This window comes from Ambystoma mexicanum, chromosome 10 (genome assembly GCF_040938575.1).
Source record: "Ambystoma mexicanum isolate Mex_15411 chromosome 10, UKY_AmexF1_1, whole genome shotgun sequence".
In the NCBI taxonomy this organism is placed as follows: domain Eukaryota; kingdom Metazoa; phylum Chordata; class Amphibia; order Caudata; family Ambystomatidae; genus Ambystoma; species Ambystoma mexicanum.
Window position 1 is genome coordinate 1,131,830,626 of NC_090932.1, and position 18,181 is coordinate 1,131,848,806.

The 18,181-nt window shown below is 45.5% G+C and overlaps 1 protein-coding gene across 2 annotated transcripts in view; it reads right to left on the minus strand.

The window, feature by feature from the left end:
• Positions 1-264: 264 nt before the first annotated feature.
• Positions 265-18,181, minus strand: part of LOC138492068 (prosaposin-like) — a 72,727-nt gene continuing 54,810 nt past the window's right edge. For both annotated transcript variants that reach the window (XM_069619029.1, XM_069619030.1), the window contains exons 7-11: positions 10,503-10,710; positions 8,269-8,426; positions 6,324-6,404; positions 2,972-3,091; positions 265-430 (exon numbers count right to left, since the gene is read on the minus strand). In XM_069619029.1, the coding sequence (XP_069475130.1) occupies positions 395-430; positions 2,972-3,091; positions 6,324-6,404; positions 8,269-8,426; positions 10,503-10,710 (603 nt within the window). In that variant the 3' untranslated portion in view covers positions 265-394. The remainder of the gene's footprint in view (positions 431-2,971; positions 3,092-6,323; positions 6,405-8,268; positions 8,427-10,502; positions 10,711-18,181) is intronic.

An 18,181-nucleotide genomic window follows, 5' to 3' on the forward strand; every position in this document is an offset into this window, starting at 1 on the left:
GTGCAGCGCACTGAATATTCCTGTAAACGGCAGGTGTGTTTGTTTGGGGGTGGAGGGGTTGAATTGTGCATGGGAAGGGGCGTGGCGGTGGGGTTTGTGGGGAGAAAGCGCAGGCCAGCCGGGAACATAGTTCCACTACTTCTCTTCCTACACTTTGGCCACTTCCCTCCACACACATTCTGTCCCCTTTCCCAGTACCTTCCCTCACGTGCCTTCCCTTCCTATTCCCCTGACTGATGCAAAAAGAAAAAACTAAACACAGAATTCAGGAGGTGCAGAAATAAAGTTTAATTCTTTCCAGTGCAACAGCTGCATCTGAGTTCGTGGCAATATTGCGCCAAGTGAGTAGCGAAGCTTCAGTGCAGGTGTTCAGGCAGGACTCACAAGCGACAGGTCACTTATTCCAGTCCTTGATGCAGAAGGACAGTGCCTAAGGGAAGAGCAACAGTATGTGGCCGTCAGTGTGAGGCGAGTCATAACATCTTTTATGGTTCCCCGAAGAGGCGCAAATAGCAATGCAAAATAATGCGGCAAAGCGTGAGCCAATGAGAGATGCTCTGGTGTTGCAGTCAACATGTGCACAATTACCAATTTGGGCCAGTCATTGTACATGCATTTCCTCTCCCTTTCAATCTTGGACCACAAATCTGTAAACCTCCTTGACTATTTACCTCTCACTCTAAAAGTGATATGTCGCATTGGGACACGCTGAGAAAACTCCCAACAACATTGGGAAATTTCATACTGCTGAAGCCGTGCCACAAACCCATGACTACTTTACAGAGGCTTACTTGAACATATGTCAGGTCCATCACGCAACCACACACCAGCTCTGCCTGGTACCATGCATTGTCTGGTCTAGATGTTACCATCACAGTAGAGCCCGTGCTTTAAACCAGGCTTTACTTTCCTGAAATGTTCTCTCATGCTGACTGATAACTAATCACAATTAAGAAGCTCACTTCAACTGGCGTATTACCCTCATCCTGCAGACCTTTGCCTTTCTTGGCTTGCTCGTCCGGTGGCTAACTCCCTTTCTTATCTCCATCCCAAATCCAACCCTCCTCTTTATTTCCCACAGACTATGGTCTGGCGACACCCTGCCGAGGTCACAATACGCTATCTCTAGAACCGTAAGACCACTACGGTGGTGATGAGCGCAGTATAAATATTCGATAACATAAGATTTACAAAGAAATTGTAAATGTTGGTTCAAAACGAATAGGGGAACATTTTGGAATTCCACAAAGTGTGACCGAAGGTGCAAAAGGCAGATGTAAAGTTGTGATGCTTGTTTGAATGCCTCCATTTACTCTCCACTGCATTTTCATTGTTTTTAAAGGCGGAAGGTGGGGTGGATGAGGCATTACCTTTCTGCCCCCCTTTTACCCTCCGCCTTCAAAATTAATGTGAAAATCTCATGCTGGTGTAAAACCAATGATTTCCTATATAATCTGACCGCTTTTAACACCACCAAAAAGCAGGCCGTTTTTACAGAAATCATTGTAAACGCTGTCTGACCAGCATACATGGCAGGCAGTGTTTACTCATTTTGCACTGCAGAGTGCAAAAAACGGTGTAAAGATGCTTCTGCTGTCACTTTATCCCTCTTTTGCTCTCCGCAATGCAAATGACGAAAATTGCCCAGAGAGGACTTCTTTGATATAAGTGCAAACGTAAGTGGTCCCCATTTAGCAATGTCCACTCATTTGTAAAATGAGCGCCACAGTGAAGTGTTTTGCGAAAATTGGCGCTTACATAGCAGGAAAAGAGGTGGTAGAACAGGTGAAATCGGCATAACACCTTTTTTTAACACTCTTTTTTAGCAAAAAGTGTAAATGCGCCCTGCCATTTATGATTGGCAGACAGCATTTACAATGGATTCCGATGGAATCCGCTTGTTTTTACCAGGCACAAAAAAACGGTGGATTCCATAGGAATCCATTGTTTTGAGCGATCTTGAAAATCTCCTGCTGGCATAAAACCAGGTGGCTTTGCTTACGGAAAAGGTCATTTCAGTCTGGGCCTCCACTCCACTTGCAAAATCTTGCTAAAAGAGTGTAAATCAGGTGTTAAACCTGAAGTAAACCTTTTATGTTAGGATTTTACACCTGCTCTTGCACTCTACATACTTGGAAAATTTGCACTGCTACGATCCTGAGGAAAACATGTTTTCCCAAAGGAATTTTGTTATTTTTCTTGGAAGATTTTGGATAGGAAATGTCCCCCACCACTAATCCTCTCCAAAATAAGACAGTTTCAGCTCCCAAATCAAAGCAGACTCGTGTTTTGTGATTGGTCCAGGTTTCTCCAGTACACATTTGTCATTGTATGGGAAGGCAGGGAGCAAAGAACCATGTTTCTTTAGTGGCATCTGTTGGTTGGAGCTGGGAGTGATGCTAAGTTTGCACAGCCTGGGGGTGACGCCTTCAAATAAAAGCTCTAACAGTGACACCTGCTGGCCAGGGCTACACATGCTGCTGTAGCTTGAGCAGAGGTGCACTGCCCTTGACAACAAATGGCTCAGCATGGGGAGGCTGCAGTACCAAAGGGATGGTCAATTGGAGGAAACACCAAGTGACATTGTTACACTGACACCTGCTGGTCATGAATGGGATTGCTGATGAAGAAGAGCTGCTTAGGTAGTGAGTGCTAACTAATGATCTTATAGCTGCGTAGGTAGGTGAAGGCTGAGAGGAGTTCTGTTAAATAACATTGTCTTGGGTACAAGGGAAAAGAAGCTGGTGGTACTCAGGCACGGCTCTTAGTGACACCTTATGGCCAAGTTTGGAAGTTCAAATCTTAAAGTGAGGGAATTTGGTGACTCACAGGTAAAAAGAGCTGCATCCTGTACTTTATCACTCTGATACACGAATGCACCTGGTAGGTTCAAGTAGTCAAGGTTTCTGAGTATTCTGCCAACCTCATCCTAAGTTATGATATCACGGCAATAGGTCGCCCAGATACTCACGTTGCAGTGCAGAGCGGTCTCCATGCTTTGGCACCAGGCTGCTGGACCCTCCTGGCATTTCAATGCATCCGTTTTTTCAGCAACCTCTGCAATAGCCCCCGCCTTGCACGCAGAAACCTCCTGTCAGAGAAAACATCTGCCATGGTGAGGTTATTCATTTTCATAAAGTGCAAAAGACTCAGAGGTATCAGAGCGCTAGGTGACTTAAAAATCAAACTGGAAGACCAATTCCTCACTAGCAGTGAATAAAAACACGAGAAAGCTATTGACACCCGAATGGGCTTGCACCAGGGGTGGACTGGCCTATAGGGAACTCTGGAGATTTCCCGGCAGGCCTCTGCACCCTGGGCCTCTTTTGTGTGGTATTTTCAAATTTTCTCATAGGAAAAGCATTGGGCTTGCTGAAAATGTGTAATTTGGGGCCACTTTGAACTTTATTTCCAGGGCCTCTTTTGGTCCCCAGTAATTATTTCCAGGGCCTATTTTAGTTCCCAGTCCAGCCCTGGCTTGCACAACCAATCAGATTGCTCAAAACATGGGTTTTACCTGCCAATAGGCCTCTTCTTTCTGATCAATCGGATGCCAGCTCACACCTGGACGCCTGCCCTCTGCATCCTGCCCCTCGCCCACCTCTGCATTCGCTTTTCCTGGCCCCTATTTCAAAGTACAAAAAAAGCACCCGATTGCCTGCCCGTCCCTCCACTCCGTCACTGCCAGCTCTTCCATTCCCTGTTTTTTTTGGAAATGGAAGAGGGTCTCCGGCTGGTGCCTCAGCCTCCCTTTCTATGGCAGCCATCTTAAATGTACCTTTGTTTAATTTATTAGGACAAAAAAAGGGACACAGAGTCCCCACAGAAATTGCCCCCTGGTCCGCCAGATAGTTTAGCCTGGGAAGCTAATGGCAAGGTGGGCTGTTCCGTCCAGTAATGGCTTACCATTCCGCAGTGTAGCGCCATCATAATCTAAAGTTGCACCGACAGCTGGACTAGTGACTCCCGAGTCGAATGGATCATGTTGCTGTGCATGTTTAATTGGACTATAGCCCCGACTTTCTTTGTTATTATCACTGGAATACAAGTAGATTCTTTCCATATATACAATGAACTTTGTATTTAGAAGACCTCTACAGCAGAGAGGTAACTTGTCGCTGTTTAGCCATCGGACAGCCCCTTCCTTGGCAAACCTGTGGCTTCCATTCAGCATTGGGCAAAAGAGTGAGATACCAGCGAAATTTCACGGAGTCTGATGTTCCTGGAGGCTCTTGGTTGCAAGTCCGCACACTGAGCGAACAAGGCTTTTCACATGGAGACTCGCCTGACCATCCGTGATCGATATGCTTGTGCGGTCTGCCCTGTAACTTGACACTGGGGCATTAAAGTCAGAATTCCTCAGTAAAAATATATCCAGAGTGGGCCACCAACGTAGTCCAGTCTTGCCGCGTAGTAACAAAATGGCCACCAAGAGCAAAGCAAACATGAATCATGCCATGCCACAGTAGCAACATATATACAGGCTGGCCCACCGACGCAGGCCAGTCTTGCCACATAATAACACTTAAAAACACTCATTAAAACACGTATCATGTTTGCTTTCCTCTTGATGCCTATTGTTAATGAGCATGAAGGGAAAAAGCAACAGGTTCAGCGATCATGTTTGCTGTTAGCACAGACAGGGCCCTGTCTCTGTATAACAGAACATGACTGAGCCCTTGTGGAGAGTCAGCCAAGACAGTGACAGACGAATCTTAAACTGTGAAAGACTCTGCAGGACTTTGGGGCACTGTGTTGGGTGGGATAGAGGCTGTAGGGAAAAACTGAGGATAAGGGGTGGATAGGCGGAAGAATGAATGGTGTGTAGGACAGACGAGCACGAGAGGGCTGCCCCTTAGTATTACTCTCCCCAGACAGTTTTCTGCAGTCCTTGAGCTCTGGCGCATATGTGTTGCACGGATTTCCTACACAGACTTCAAGCAGTTAGAGCATGAAACAGATCTGTATGTGACAGTGTAACCTGTCTCTGAACTGTTTTTAAGGACAGCCCATCCAATGCTCCTTAATTAGACCCCAAACCAACCCATGTCTGCCCCTGAGCACAACTGCTTGCTTAGCCTTCATCCCTCAGCACACGGGTTGCAGTGTGTGTGATGTTTTCTTCCATAAGCAATCGGGGGGTCCTCAGCTCGCGGTGAAACGATGGACATATGCTTAATGGGAATGTTAGATAAAGACCTGGACTGGGTAATTGACAAGAGCTGAGAAATAAAGACTGTACACCTGGCTTGATGGTTTCAGTGTTTTTGTATTGGTGGCAGTACTTGTTTCTGGATTTAGCGTGTTGATGTACTGCATTTACCCCTATGGGCTGGTGAGCCTGTTCGCCCTATAGGGATAGATGTAGGCACTATAGCGCTAGCTCTGAGCTCATAGCACATTTTATATTTGAGACGTTAGTGCTGAGTTGGGGGGGCACTAGGGTGAGGTGTTGAGATTTCCAGGGGGCATTAGTGGTCAGTGTCATGCACAGACATACAGGTAGCACAAAGACACGCTGCTGAGTAGGTCTACAAATGTTAATCCTGAAATGTCTGTATAATTCCTAGGACCACTTTATGATGCATTTACCTCTGTGCTGTTCACTTTTAGTCCCAATATGTATTGTAGCTCCTGTAGTGGGCCTCATCGGTGGTTGGGCGGAGCGGCAAAAATGTTATGCTAATGCTATTAACGCCACATTACTGCTCCGCCCAATCACGATTTTGGGCGGAAAGCTTTCTGCATATTTTCGGGGCAATTACAGCCGGCGCTATTACCATCAGCGCTATTACTGCCAGCGGCAATAGCCCTGAAAAACCCCATAGAGTCCTATGAATTCTTTAAAAATGGGGACTTACAGCCATAACGCAACTCAGGATCTAGCGCTAATAGCAACCCGAGTTGCGGTAACGCAATTTGTGTTGGCGATATACCGGTGCAATTACCGCCGAGATACTGCCAAGGCTGTGATGAAGCCATTGTCACACTGCAACACATACTCCTGAATAAGGTGCTTGTTCTTGTAAGAATGTATACCTTTATGGTGTCTTGATTCTTAAACAGTACGTCCTACTCAACATAGCACATTGTGTGGGCAAGTTAAACCATAACCTTGCATTATCTGCATCTGCACATACCTTCATATACAGGTGTGATAGGACTATCACACCCTTTTGAAAATGTGTTTCATGCTTCTAAACACTCGCTTGCGGGAAATCCTGAAATCTACAAAAAAGTCACAGTGCTGCGACTGCAGCCTCTGTTACAAGGGGGGTTTCGGATACTCTGTTGCTGTGCTCATGAAGGGCCCAGTCTCTTACCAGGCAGGTGGTGACATAGTCCCAGTGCTTCATCAGGACATGTTCCATTTTCTCTCCATAGGTCAAGAGGAACTCCTTACACTGTAAGGAAACATAATAGTCAGACAGCGATACATAGGCAAGTAGGAATGGGGGAGCATTTGAGCAGATCAAATAACTAGAGTTTCCATGAGAACTTCAAGCAAATAGTTTGACCACACTTCTCCAGGTCCAGGGCTCTAGAGGGCGATGACATACCCTCAGTGACCTTTAGTCTAACCACACTGTCTCAGATCCCCTTACCATGACCTCATCCTTAACTCTCGCCAGAAAACATCCTCCCCATCAGACGTGTTTATGTTTGCCAGTGGTAGAAGTCAGCACCACAATCACACGGCCCCAGGCAGAGAGGCCCTCAGGATGACCCGCATTTGCCTGATCCGCCCATCAGTCTGGAATCCTTGTCTGGTCTAAGAGCATCTTGACCACAGTTGCTTGGTCTCCAATCATCTCAGCTCAGGCACATTCTCTCATCTATTAACCCTCTGTTTAGAACACTCCTCAATCTCATTGGTCCTCATACAGTCTCCGATTCCTTTTGTCCAACCACATTCCTATGCTATATAGCCCTTAATCGTGCCTCAAATCGTAGAAATTAACCCTATTATCCTTTCCCTGCATGATTTTCCTTTCCTATGAAAACATTAGCCCAGTCTCTGAGCATCTATAATAGACTACATCCCGCTGCCTTGGCGCCTACCATCTTTAGGTTTCTGTGTCCTTTATTCTGATCATGTTCCCTCAATCCCTGGGTCCTTTATTCTCATCATATTCCCTCAATCCCTGTGTCCTTTATTCTGATCATGTTCCCTCAATCCCTGTATCTTTTATTGTGACAATGTTCCCTCAATCTCTGTGTCCTTCATTTATTCTAAGCACTTTTTCTCAGTTTGAGCACTTCAGGTTGACTCCCCATGTCTTTTCAGAGCACATTACCCTTACCGCATTCCCATGATCGCAGAGTTCTCCACATAGTCCTTCATGCTATCAATACTCCCCCAGCACTACAACTCCTCAGCCTGACCACTCATCCCCAGTCTTTACCCTTCTGACCAGCTCAGTCAGTCTCAGCACCGTCCCCTGCCTCCAACTACACTTATTCAGTCTGAGTTCCCTAATCTGGCCACATACTCATAATCGCATAGCCCCCAACCAGACCACACGTACCCAGACTCAGTCCCAGAGCATCACAGCTTCATACACTACCAGAGTATCACAGCCTTCAATCCCAATCCAAGACCCTAAACCCACATGTCTCGAGCCTATGACCTCAATCTCAGAGCCCCTCTGACGATCAGATTACTCACATCTTTAAAAAGACCCCCTAATATACGAGCCCTTCAGTCTAACCACACATCCCTGGTCTGAGCCCCTTAGCCTGTCCACATTCCAAACTCTAAGTGCCCCTTAAGCCCCACAGTGTTCGGGACCCTCACTCTGGCCTCTATACCCCAGTCTGAGCACACTGCCCAGTTTCAGAGCCTCCCCTCTGGGTTCCAAACCATAGTGTCACAAACAGAGGCGACAGTCGGACTGTATTCCAATGCTCTTAGTGTCCAACAGCCAGATCCCACTCTTCCAATATAAGCCCCTCAGCCTAGACCCCCTCTCCTTGGCAGAGACCCATTCATCTAAACCACAGAGCAGACTCAGAGCTTCAGCGATCTTATGTAGTCATTCTAGTTGCATGGTCCGTGTTTCTGCGGTTTTTTTGCTCTGTTTGTTGGTTTGAGTTCTCTAGGAGGCCAAGCCATGAAGGGTCATGGGGAATTAACTCACGTCCCGGGGTGAGTCCCGTTCTGAGTGGTATGTTAAGCTTCCATGTCAAGCATTGTCAGCCCAGTTCTTTCCTACAATCATATCTATGTGAAGTACTGAATGGGAGCATTTCCCCAGGAATACTCACTACAGTGGAGTTGCCAAAGAGGTCCACGCAAGACTCTGCCAGCAGACGCCCAACGTTCTTCTCCGGGTCTTTATCAGCCAGCAGCGGTTTCACCAGGCTGGTGAATGACTGGCAAATGGTACACCACTTGCCAACACTTGGATCAGGGACAAAGGCACCTGGGGCAAACACAAAGAAAGGTAAGCTTACAGATGTGCCTACCTAGCTGGACCCTAGAACCTGTGAGCTCTATGACAGAGAGAAGCCTGTACCTGAATGATATGAGATATGATGGGTTATTCATAACACGCTTAATACCCAGAGGTTTCTAAGCGCGGACCCGGGGGATCGAACCTGTGTTGCTTCATGTCGTCTTGCTTCCAAGGCGAGCGCGTTGCCGCTGAGCTATCATCCAGTAGTTCATAGCGGGGAGTGGCTGCTTGAAGATAGACGAGGATTCAGTGGCACAAGTGGGGCTGGGATCTGAATAGGGCAGAGGGGTGGCCCAGCTCTTACCAAGGGCACTCCTGTAGATGTGAGGCTGTGAATATCCGAGACTCTATGGGTCTGATTCACAGAGTGCTTTCCTGTGGGATTGCGCCATTATAAAAGGCTTCTGTGAATCAGGCCCTACTGCTAGAGGAATTATTTGAATTGGGTGCATTTTCAATTCCTGTTCTGTGAGAATTCCCCTGGAAAAGGTGGGATCCAACATCAGGAAATGTGAGGCAGACTGATTCTGCTACAAAGTCATACATTATCAAATATCGACACACTCACGCTGTGATATTTTGGGAAACAGAGTGAGCTGCTGGTTATTTGTTTAGAAATAATGCCAAAAATGTGCAATACAGGTACTGAGAAAAACGTGAAGTTAAGAATCTTTCAAATGAGCGCAAACAGCAAAGTGGCTTGTGAGCTGCGCTGCCACGCTATAGGACCTGGAACCAGGCTGCAGCCTAGACCTGGGGTCGCAGCTCACACATTCTTAGAAGGCCCTAAATAACTAAATAGGCCTGTTACGGTGGTGAATAAGTTACGGTGGTTCGTTGAGCATTTATATATATTTTGAAAAAAGCGAATATGCTTTCCCTAACAAATAATAGTAGTATGAACAGGACTAGCAAGTGCGACTTTATAAACAGTGCGACTTTTTAAGCGGCGCGGCAAGGGGATTCAGTACTTAATGACGCTGCTAAAAGGAACATTCATTGTAAGGGAAAACAGTGTGTACACGGAAAACCCGAAACCCCGTGGCAAACATTGACAAGATTGCCAGTTTTCACAGTTGGAAGGAACCGTTTCCCCATCGGCTGGCTGCTACCACTCTTGGACCTTGTGACAGTATCGCAGTCTTGCTATCTGGCAATCTCTCACAATCACTTCTCTCTTGCTGCACTTTTCTTTATAGAATGAATGCATTCTCAGAATTGCAATCCAAAAGAACATTTCAGGGCTGAATAATTGGTGATTCCAATGACAAGGAGTCAGCTGGTCACCCTAACAACAGTGCCGTTCCCATGGGAGCCATGATTGGGCTACAGAATTCAAAAGAATTCCAGCCCTGAAGCCCACAAGAGCAACTAACTCACAGAGGAGGCCTCCATCTTGAGTGAGCCATAGTAACAAAACTGAAAGCACCCGTAACAAAAAAAGGGGCAGATCCCAGACAAGGCCTGATCCTGAGGTTAATGAGATCAGACAGCCCAGCCGCATTCATAGTGGTCAGGCTGGTATGTAAAGATCATGAGAGCACCATCCCAAGAGAAGAAATAATAGACCATGCTGCCAGTCATGAGGTCCACCAGGACAAGTCCCCACAAGAAGAGAGATCAGAAGCCATGATGGCAAGTATGAAGTCTGTGAATCAGATGGAACTTGTTGCGAAAACGCGCTTTATAAAAGTCACTTAGCACAACGCTCCTAAGATCAGAGAGAGTACCTCACTCTGGGAGCAAGGCAGACCGCAATATTCACCCTTCCAGACCTGAAAGCACCCTACTCATAGGGCAGGATTGAAAGCCCAGAAGCAAGGAAGCCAAGTTAAGCATTTCATAGGGGTTGTTGCTGACCAACTTTTAGGTTAGTGGCATTGAATGGGCATTAGAGCTTGTTTTATTTTCTGGGGGAATGAGCAGTCCTGAAACATTTGCATACCTGGCAACCGTACCCAGGATTGCTGAGACACATTTCCTAACTCAAGTGGTGACACCGAAACCTTGAAGTGTTGTGGGGGGCTGAAAAGAGTTACTTGCCTGCACCCCGCTGTATGATGTTACTCGGCCTCTCCTGTAGGTCTCCGTCCCCACACATCTGCAGCTCTGTGCAAACGTCTTTGGGATCAGCAGCACTCTTCACCGCCTCTATGAGGGCGTCCCTGTTCTCCTGCATCTTCGTGCACGTTTGGCTGCTGCTACCATCCACGTCATCACACATCGAATCGAGCGCTGCGTCAATGGCATCCTGCGACAATGCAGTCAATATACAGAAAATGTTGCATTGGGTGTCTCCTTTCGCATAAAAAGCATACAAACCATGACAAACTATCCAATGTTCCTTCACAGTAACCTTTTCATGGACAGACTTACAGCCTGCCTCCCTACCACCGCAGAACATTTCCACATTACCAAGAAATAGGAGTCTACGCCTTTGCTTAGTATTTCCTTGGTGATATATAGCATATGTGTGCCGTGTTTTTATCGAGGTCACTTACCTCGTTTACACATTACATCAGTGGCAGAGTGAGGTGGTGGGGGATGGATTAGATGGGGGTTGGGTGGGGAACCCCATTAAAAAAAGAAATGGACAAAAACGACCACGTGGAAAAATGAACTACTAATTTGCAAACGAGGAAAGATACCTTGTTAATAATAAGTACAACCGTAGCATAAAAAACAGATTCAATGCTGTTCCATGGCTCAATAAAGACCAAGGTAACTGCAGGTGTCCTGATATCCCCAAAGATGGGGAACAAAAGTTACAATGAACAGAAAATAGTCTGGTAGATGATTAATACAAAAAAACATTATTTTATTTATTCAATAAAGCAGAAGAAATCTGTAAACAAATCACAATGAATAATGAAAGCAAAACGACAGTGAATTAGACAAGACCTAACAAAAAGATCTAAAATAAATCACAAGCCAAATAACCAATCACACTCCAACAGCCAAACTAATATCAATGGCAACCAAATGACCACAGAACAAATGAAAACGACTGAACAATACCCACTTTATGGTGGGGTCAAATGACATCACTTCCGGTGATGTCATCAGAGGTCGAGGGTCGTGAGGCGAGGGGTGGGCCACTTTTTCTTTGGGTGACCAGGCCGACCCTGGTTTGATGTAGGCAGACTGGAACACTGGCAGTACTCTCCCACTTGAAAGTGATAGATTGAGAGGTTTAGGTAGCATTCCGATGTACCCTGTGTAAAGATTGATTTGTATATGTCTGGTGGACAGGGGTCCAAGGGAAAGCCTGCCTTTTTGCTTTTTTTCACCAAGCTGAGGTTTCGCCCAATTGACAAGAGAAAAATTCCTCAGCTTGGTAAAAAAAAGCAAAAAGGCAGGCTTTTGCTGACATCACCGGAAGTGATGTCATTTGACCCCACCATAAAGTGACATCCAGGGAAGCGATGAAACACGACCTTTTACCCCTTGACAAAACAGGAAGTGGCATCAAAAAGCATTGTGTTCCGAAGTACACTAATTACTGTGAAACCAAGCAAACGTCCAAGGCCAAAAGATAATATGTTATTATATAGCACTTATGCTTAAGCGCTTTTTTATAGAACAAATATGCATACAATATCACCCAACCTGTGTTGGTACTCATTTGACCTAATAAAGATGAAAGGCTTTTTGGAAAAACATTTTTTTTTTAAAACGCATTTTTTTCCAGTTTCTTTTCTTCCAAACCGGCCCAGGCATGGCCAGAAACCGGCCCCCACTCTCCAGGGACGATTTCAGCCTGGCCACGGGCCGAAAGGCCGCGGGGCTAATCCGACCCTGCATCAGACTGTTTCTCAAGGATACAACAGGAAATGTGGAAGAGCTCTCAAACTACAGACCGATCTCAAACGTTCCTTACCTGGCAACATTATTAGAGACCTATGTCTACAAACAAATAATAGAACAAGTAGAAAATACCCAACAATTGTACCAGGCACAAGTAGGCTTCAGACCCATGAGAAGAGAGGAGACGGCACTACTCTCTATATGGGACGACCTAAAGACCAACGTAGACACCAACACGAACTGGGCACTGATTCTATTCAACCTCTCTGCAGTATTCAACACAGTCAACCACATCATCCTCATCAAGAGACTGAAAGTAATATGGATTGTCAACATGACACTGCTCTGGATTCAATCTTTCTTGGCCGAAAGATCAGAAACAGTATGGATGAAACCATTCAAATCTGCATCGCAGGACAACACCTGTGGAGTACCATAAGGCACTTTGTTATCCCCACTACTCTTCAAAATCTATAGAACACCACTAATCAATCCCATTCTAAAGAAACAGCTTTGCATGCTACAACTATGCAGATGATATCCAAATCATCTACAAAATTGGCAATAAACAAGAGTAGAACACAACACTGATAGACTGTCTCAAAAAACTCTACCAATGGATGAACACCAATAACCTCAAAATCAACCTGGACAAGACAGAAATCATGATTACAACCAACAACCAAGGAAACAACAAGTACATCCCGTGGCCCACAGAACTGGAAAAGCCACCTGCACCATCCAAAGCAGTCAAAAACCTTGGAATACTAATGGACAAAAGTTAACTCTAGAAATGCAATTAAATGTGATAGTTAAGAAATGCTTCTTCCATCTATACATGATCAAAAAGATTCTACCATTCCTCTGCTTCATGCACAAAGCACCGACCATCATATCCCTCATCATTTCCAGGCTAGACTACAACAACAGCATATACCTCAGAACTCCAAACTATTTACTGAGGAAACTGCGACAAACACAGAATGCAGCTGCCAGACTTCTCCTCAAAATCTCATGAAGGGACCACATCACACCAGCGCTAAGGATGCTACGTTGGCTCCCAGTCAAAAAACAAATCACCTTCAAAACAATGTACATAACACACAGAGAAATCCACGGCCAAGGAGCAGAATTCATACAAAGGAAAATCATCTACAAGCCAACTAGAGCACTTAGATCCAGTGACAACATTCACTTAGAGCCTAAAACATACATCATGGATCAGCATTCTCCTGCATAGCTGTAAAACTTTGGAACTCTGTCCCCAGAGAAATACGAACTGTAAAGGACCATCTAAAGTCCAGAAAACCTCTAAAAAAAACTGGCTCTTCAGCTCTGAAGAGGATGAAAACGACTGAACAATATCCACACACCATGAAACGAACACACAACAGAAAGGGAGTGTGGAGTAGGCCTGACCAGAGTGGAGGACAGGGGAGAAGAGAGGCATCTGACTGGGAAGTGTGGGAGAGAGATGTGTCCCACTTAATCGGACGACCAATGGTGTGAAACTCGTCACACATAAAGCAATAGGGCTGGACGCAGAAACCAGGCAACCCACGGGGTGACCACAGGGCACAGGGAGCACAGTACCCCTGGAGGAACTCATCGGGGCAGCAATTGATACACGCTAGAATGATCGACAGAGGAAGGGATATGGATGGCATTTAGTCAGAACAGCAGGGGTAGGAAATGTACTGCCACTAACAAACCGTACTAAAAGCTCACCCATCTGTATACACCTAGCAAACTCTGAACTAAACACAACCCTACCTCTACAGCACCACAAACCACATGTACTTCACAACACCACATTGACGAAGCAAACCACATATAACCTTGCCCAACACCATATGGTAGTCACCAACCGAAAATCACACCTACACTCAGTGAACGGTCTATCCGAACTGAACCTGCCAACAGCACAACACAGCTGTCTTGCTCTTTTCCTGCTCATTCCTACTAACCAGCCCCCACCCTCCTTGCGTTACAGATCCGCCGGAGCCCCAAGAGACCATGCAGGTGCCAACAGTGCATGGTATAAGAGCCTTTAACATAACACAACAGATCAAACCAAACATACAGCTTACTAAAATCAACGCAAACACTGAAAATACAACATAATCATGACAAATCATAGTGGCCAAAACAAAGGAGATGGCTCTAAACATGGGAACAGCTGTGTAGTGCAATACTTAACAATCCATAGAGCCGATTCACAAAGAATGTTTCAATGGGACTTTCCCATTGAAAAACGCTTTGTTAATCGGGCCCATAGAAAGCTAAGAACTGTGAGTATTTCGAATGTTTCAGCACATTTTGTGTGAAATTTGGCAAATGCACCAAACCTCCATTCAGAAGAACAAGGAGACTTTCTCAAAGAGTGCAGTAGGACTTGTGGTGCACATGCATGCCATGTTGCTTAGTACATATGGAATAGGCAGAAACAAGTGGGATACTCTGCATCTTCAGGTAATGTTTAGCCTCAATTTCTAAATGGACGAAAACCCCCATAAAAGTCAGGTGGCTCAGCATCAAAGTAAGACTTCACCCTTACGTTGGTACAAAGATCATTGCCAGGTTACAGTCACAGGCGGAGTAGAGGACCTTATTCAGAGAGTGTTTTCCAATGGAATTGCGCCATTTTAACAATGCTTCTGTGAATGAGGCCCAGAGTGTTGCCAAAAGAACACATGGGCACAGCATTAATTTACAGGGTATGTTATTATATTTTATGTTAAGCGCATTTATAGAGCACACGTTCGCCGTGAGGCATCATGGCACTAGGATACTAAGTCAGCTACTGGCTCATCTTAAAAAAAGAGCGTTTTTAACAGGTGACGGTATTGCAGATGATTTTCGATGCTGCGAAGCCCTGCAGGGAGATCATTCCAGATCGACCCTTGCACCACAGAAAAAAAACCTGCCTCCCACCCTAGCTCTCTGAAAACCTAGAACATCCACCAAATTGGCCGTAGCCGAGCGCAGCTGGCAGGTGGGGATGTAGGATCGAAACTTTGCTTGCAAAAATTCAGTGCCTTGACCATAGAAGGCCCTATGCACCAGGCAAAGTGCCTTAAAGTTAATTATTTTGGCCACTGGGAGCCAGTGCAGGGCCCGAAGCACTGGGCAGATGTGAGCTCCATAGGGAGACCCCGTATCCACCCTGGCTACCATGTTCTGCAGCTGTTGCAGCCTCAAAATGAGGCATTTCGGCTTAGCCAGGTAGAGGGCATTACAATAGTCAATGCAGCTGGTGATTAGGGATGCCACTACCTGAGGGCGCAGATTAGTTGGAAGGAACGGCAGACCTTTCCGAAGCACCCTCAGGGTGAAAAAGCCCATCTTACAGACCACAATCACCTGAGTGACTCATTTACTCTTATGAACGCTAATTGATTGTTACTGTTTATAAACACTGATTGACTGATTACTCCCAGGAATGCTAATTGATTGTTACTATTTGTGAACACAATTTGAATGTTACTGTTTATGAACGCTGATTTGCATTCTGATTCATTATATTGTTGACTGTCCTATGTAAAGCGCTTTGGACAAAGGCGCAATATAAAACACAATAAATACAATTAATACAAATAAATACAAGCAAGATGGACACCCAGATTCTTGACTGAAGGCACTGCCCTTGGAAGGTCCCCAAGAGTCGGCGGCCAACAGGAGGCATCGCAAGGAGTGACCTTAGGGCAGGCCTTAGGGGAGCCCACCACCAGTACCTCTGTCTTATCCCCGTTCATTTTTAACCAGTTGCAATCCATCCAGCTCCTCACGGCCAACAGACACTTACCCAACCGAGCCAACACCCCCGCTTGGTCCTGGTCAAGTCTTACTAAGATTTGAGTGTCGTCAGCTTAGGCATAGCATCTGAAACCGGAGGAGCGGATGAGGGCCACTGGTGGCTGAACGTAAAGATTAAATAGCATGGGACAAGGCTGATCCCTGGGGGACACCATACGATACAGAGTGAGAACCAGAGAGGAAAGGTGCCAGAGAGAGTATCTGGGAGCGATCCGATAGAAAAGAAGAAAACCAGGCCAAAACAGTGCCTAAAATGCACATCTGAAAGGACTAAAAACATTGTTCTCTGGTCTGTGCAATGCTCTTATGCGTGAGAAAAATCACTTAAAACATAAAAGCAGAGCACATATTAAAGAATGCTCTTTTGATGCACAGGAGGAGTAGATGATGTGGTATTCTCTGTCCTTGTATTGTATTGAGTGCACGAAGTGTATGCAGGGTTGGAATGCCTGATGGAACTTGGAATGGAGGAGTCCTGAGATTCTACGAGTGAGGGTTGGGTGACTTCAGGATAAGAGATGAGACATGATGGATGCACTTACCCTGCCCCCCTGCTAATCCATCTTTTTGTAACCTGCAAAAAATAAAGCGCTTTTCCTTTTGTACTCACTTGGTCCTCTGTGGTTCCTGCATGCTGGCTGATTTACCACGTGACCCAGATGCTATACAGGACTGCAATAAGTATCTTGGCCTAAACAAACACGTCACCTTCCTTTTTTAAAACATCCACTTATAAGTATTTTTCATAATTTCAGAATAAGACAGAGGTTATCTTTTATGCACAGTTCCACTGCTTTGATCACATTTTGCCACTCTTAACTTGTCGTGTGCTGTGCTCTGATACGTTGCCTATTTTTTTCCCATTAGATCATGCAGGATGTAGACTTCAGAGTCTGAACTGCTAAAATCGTATTGTTAGTTCTTATAAAAGTCTTGTTGGCTTCCATTAACCAGGGTGCATGCTTTAATGCCCCCATGTACTGGATACCATAGCAGAGAAATTTGACAACGGGGACCTTCCTTTCTAAATCTGGAGGGGACAGGGAAACCGTTGAGTTACTGGAAAAGAGCAACCATTGTCATTCGGGTCTGAAATCTTTGGTCCAGATGGAGAGATATCTATCCTGGATCCCTTCCCCACCTGCCAGGAAATGGCTACCTAGATTTAGGTTTCAGTTATTCAGGCTATCTACCACGCATTCGTGACAGCTGGTTCACTGATCGCTGACGAACGCAGCAACAGCTCGGCAGATAGTAAGACAGCTTTAACGCTCTGCAGCTACGATCGTGCAGTAGGGCAGCTCTTATGAATCCCTGGTAACGAGACAATCCTGGAACTCCATTGAACTGTGGCAACTCCAACCGCCTTCGGTGGACCTGGTCAAAATAACTGTCCCAGATGTCCTACATACAAGGATCCAACCTATCTCTGCCAGTATTAAGAACAGGCTGAATATATTCATTTCAAGTTCTCCCAACGACATTACAAAGGTTTTCACATCGTTTGGTCCGCCAGTGACCACGTCCTGATGACAGTTCGGACCCTTCTGCACATCTGCTATCTCTTAGTATTTTCCGAAGGCCACTATCATCCCGAACCAGAAACACCAACCTGTTTATGTGTCGACAACAAAAGCATGCTACTAATCAAAAGTAGTACATGAATCTGCACAAATATCTATGCTACTAAGCCTCACTTTAATGTGGAGTGTAAATATTTGACTTTGTTGCCCTCCTGGTCTTACTTGTTTTTTCAGGTCCAATCTTGTGTATTTGGGCCTACATTTTTAGATGTGTGTCAGATTTTCCAATTTAATTAAAGTGTCTCCTTGAACTCTCCAGCCTATTCTGTGACCACTCTCAGCTAGTATTTGTTAATCCTAGCCTGCTGCCTTTCATAAGTAACTCCAATGCGTGGTTGAACAGGGGTAGATGTTGACTCCTCTCTTCTCTCTCTCCCTTCCGCACCTGCCAGGAAATGGCTACCTAAATTTAGGTTTCAGGCGAACACTTGGGGGCGGGACTAGCTCAGAAGAGCCTTTTACTCTTTGTCCCTTAGGGTAGAAGAAGGGAGTGGCCCTAATTAGTTTTATGTTTTT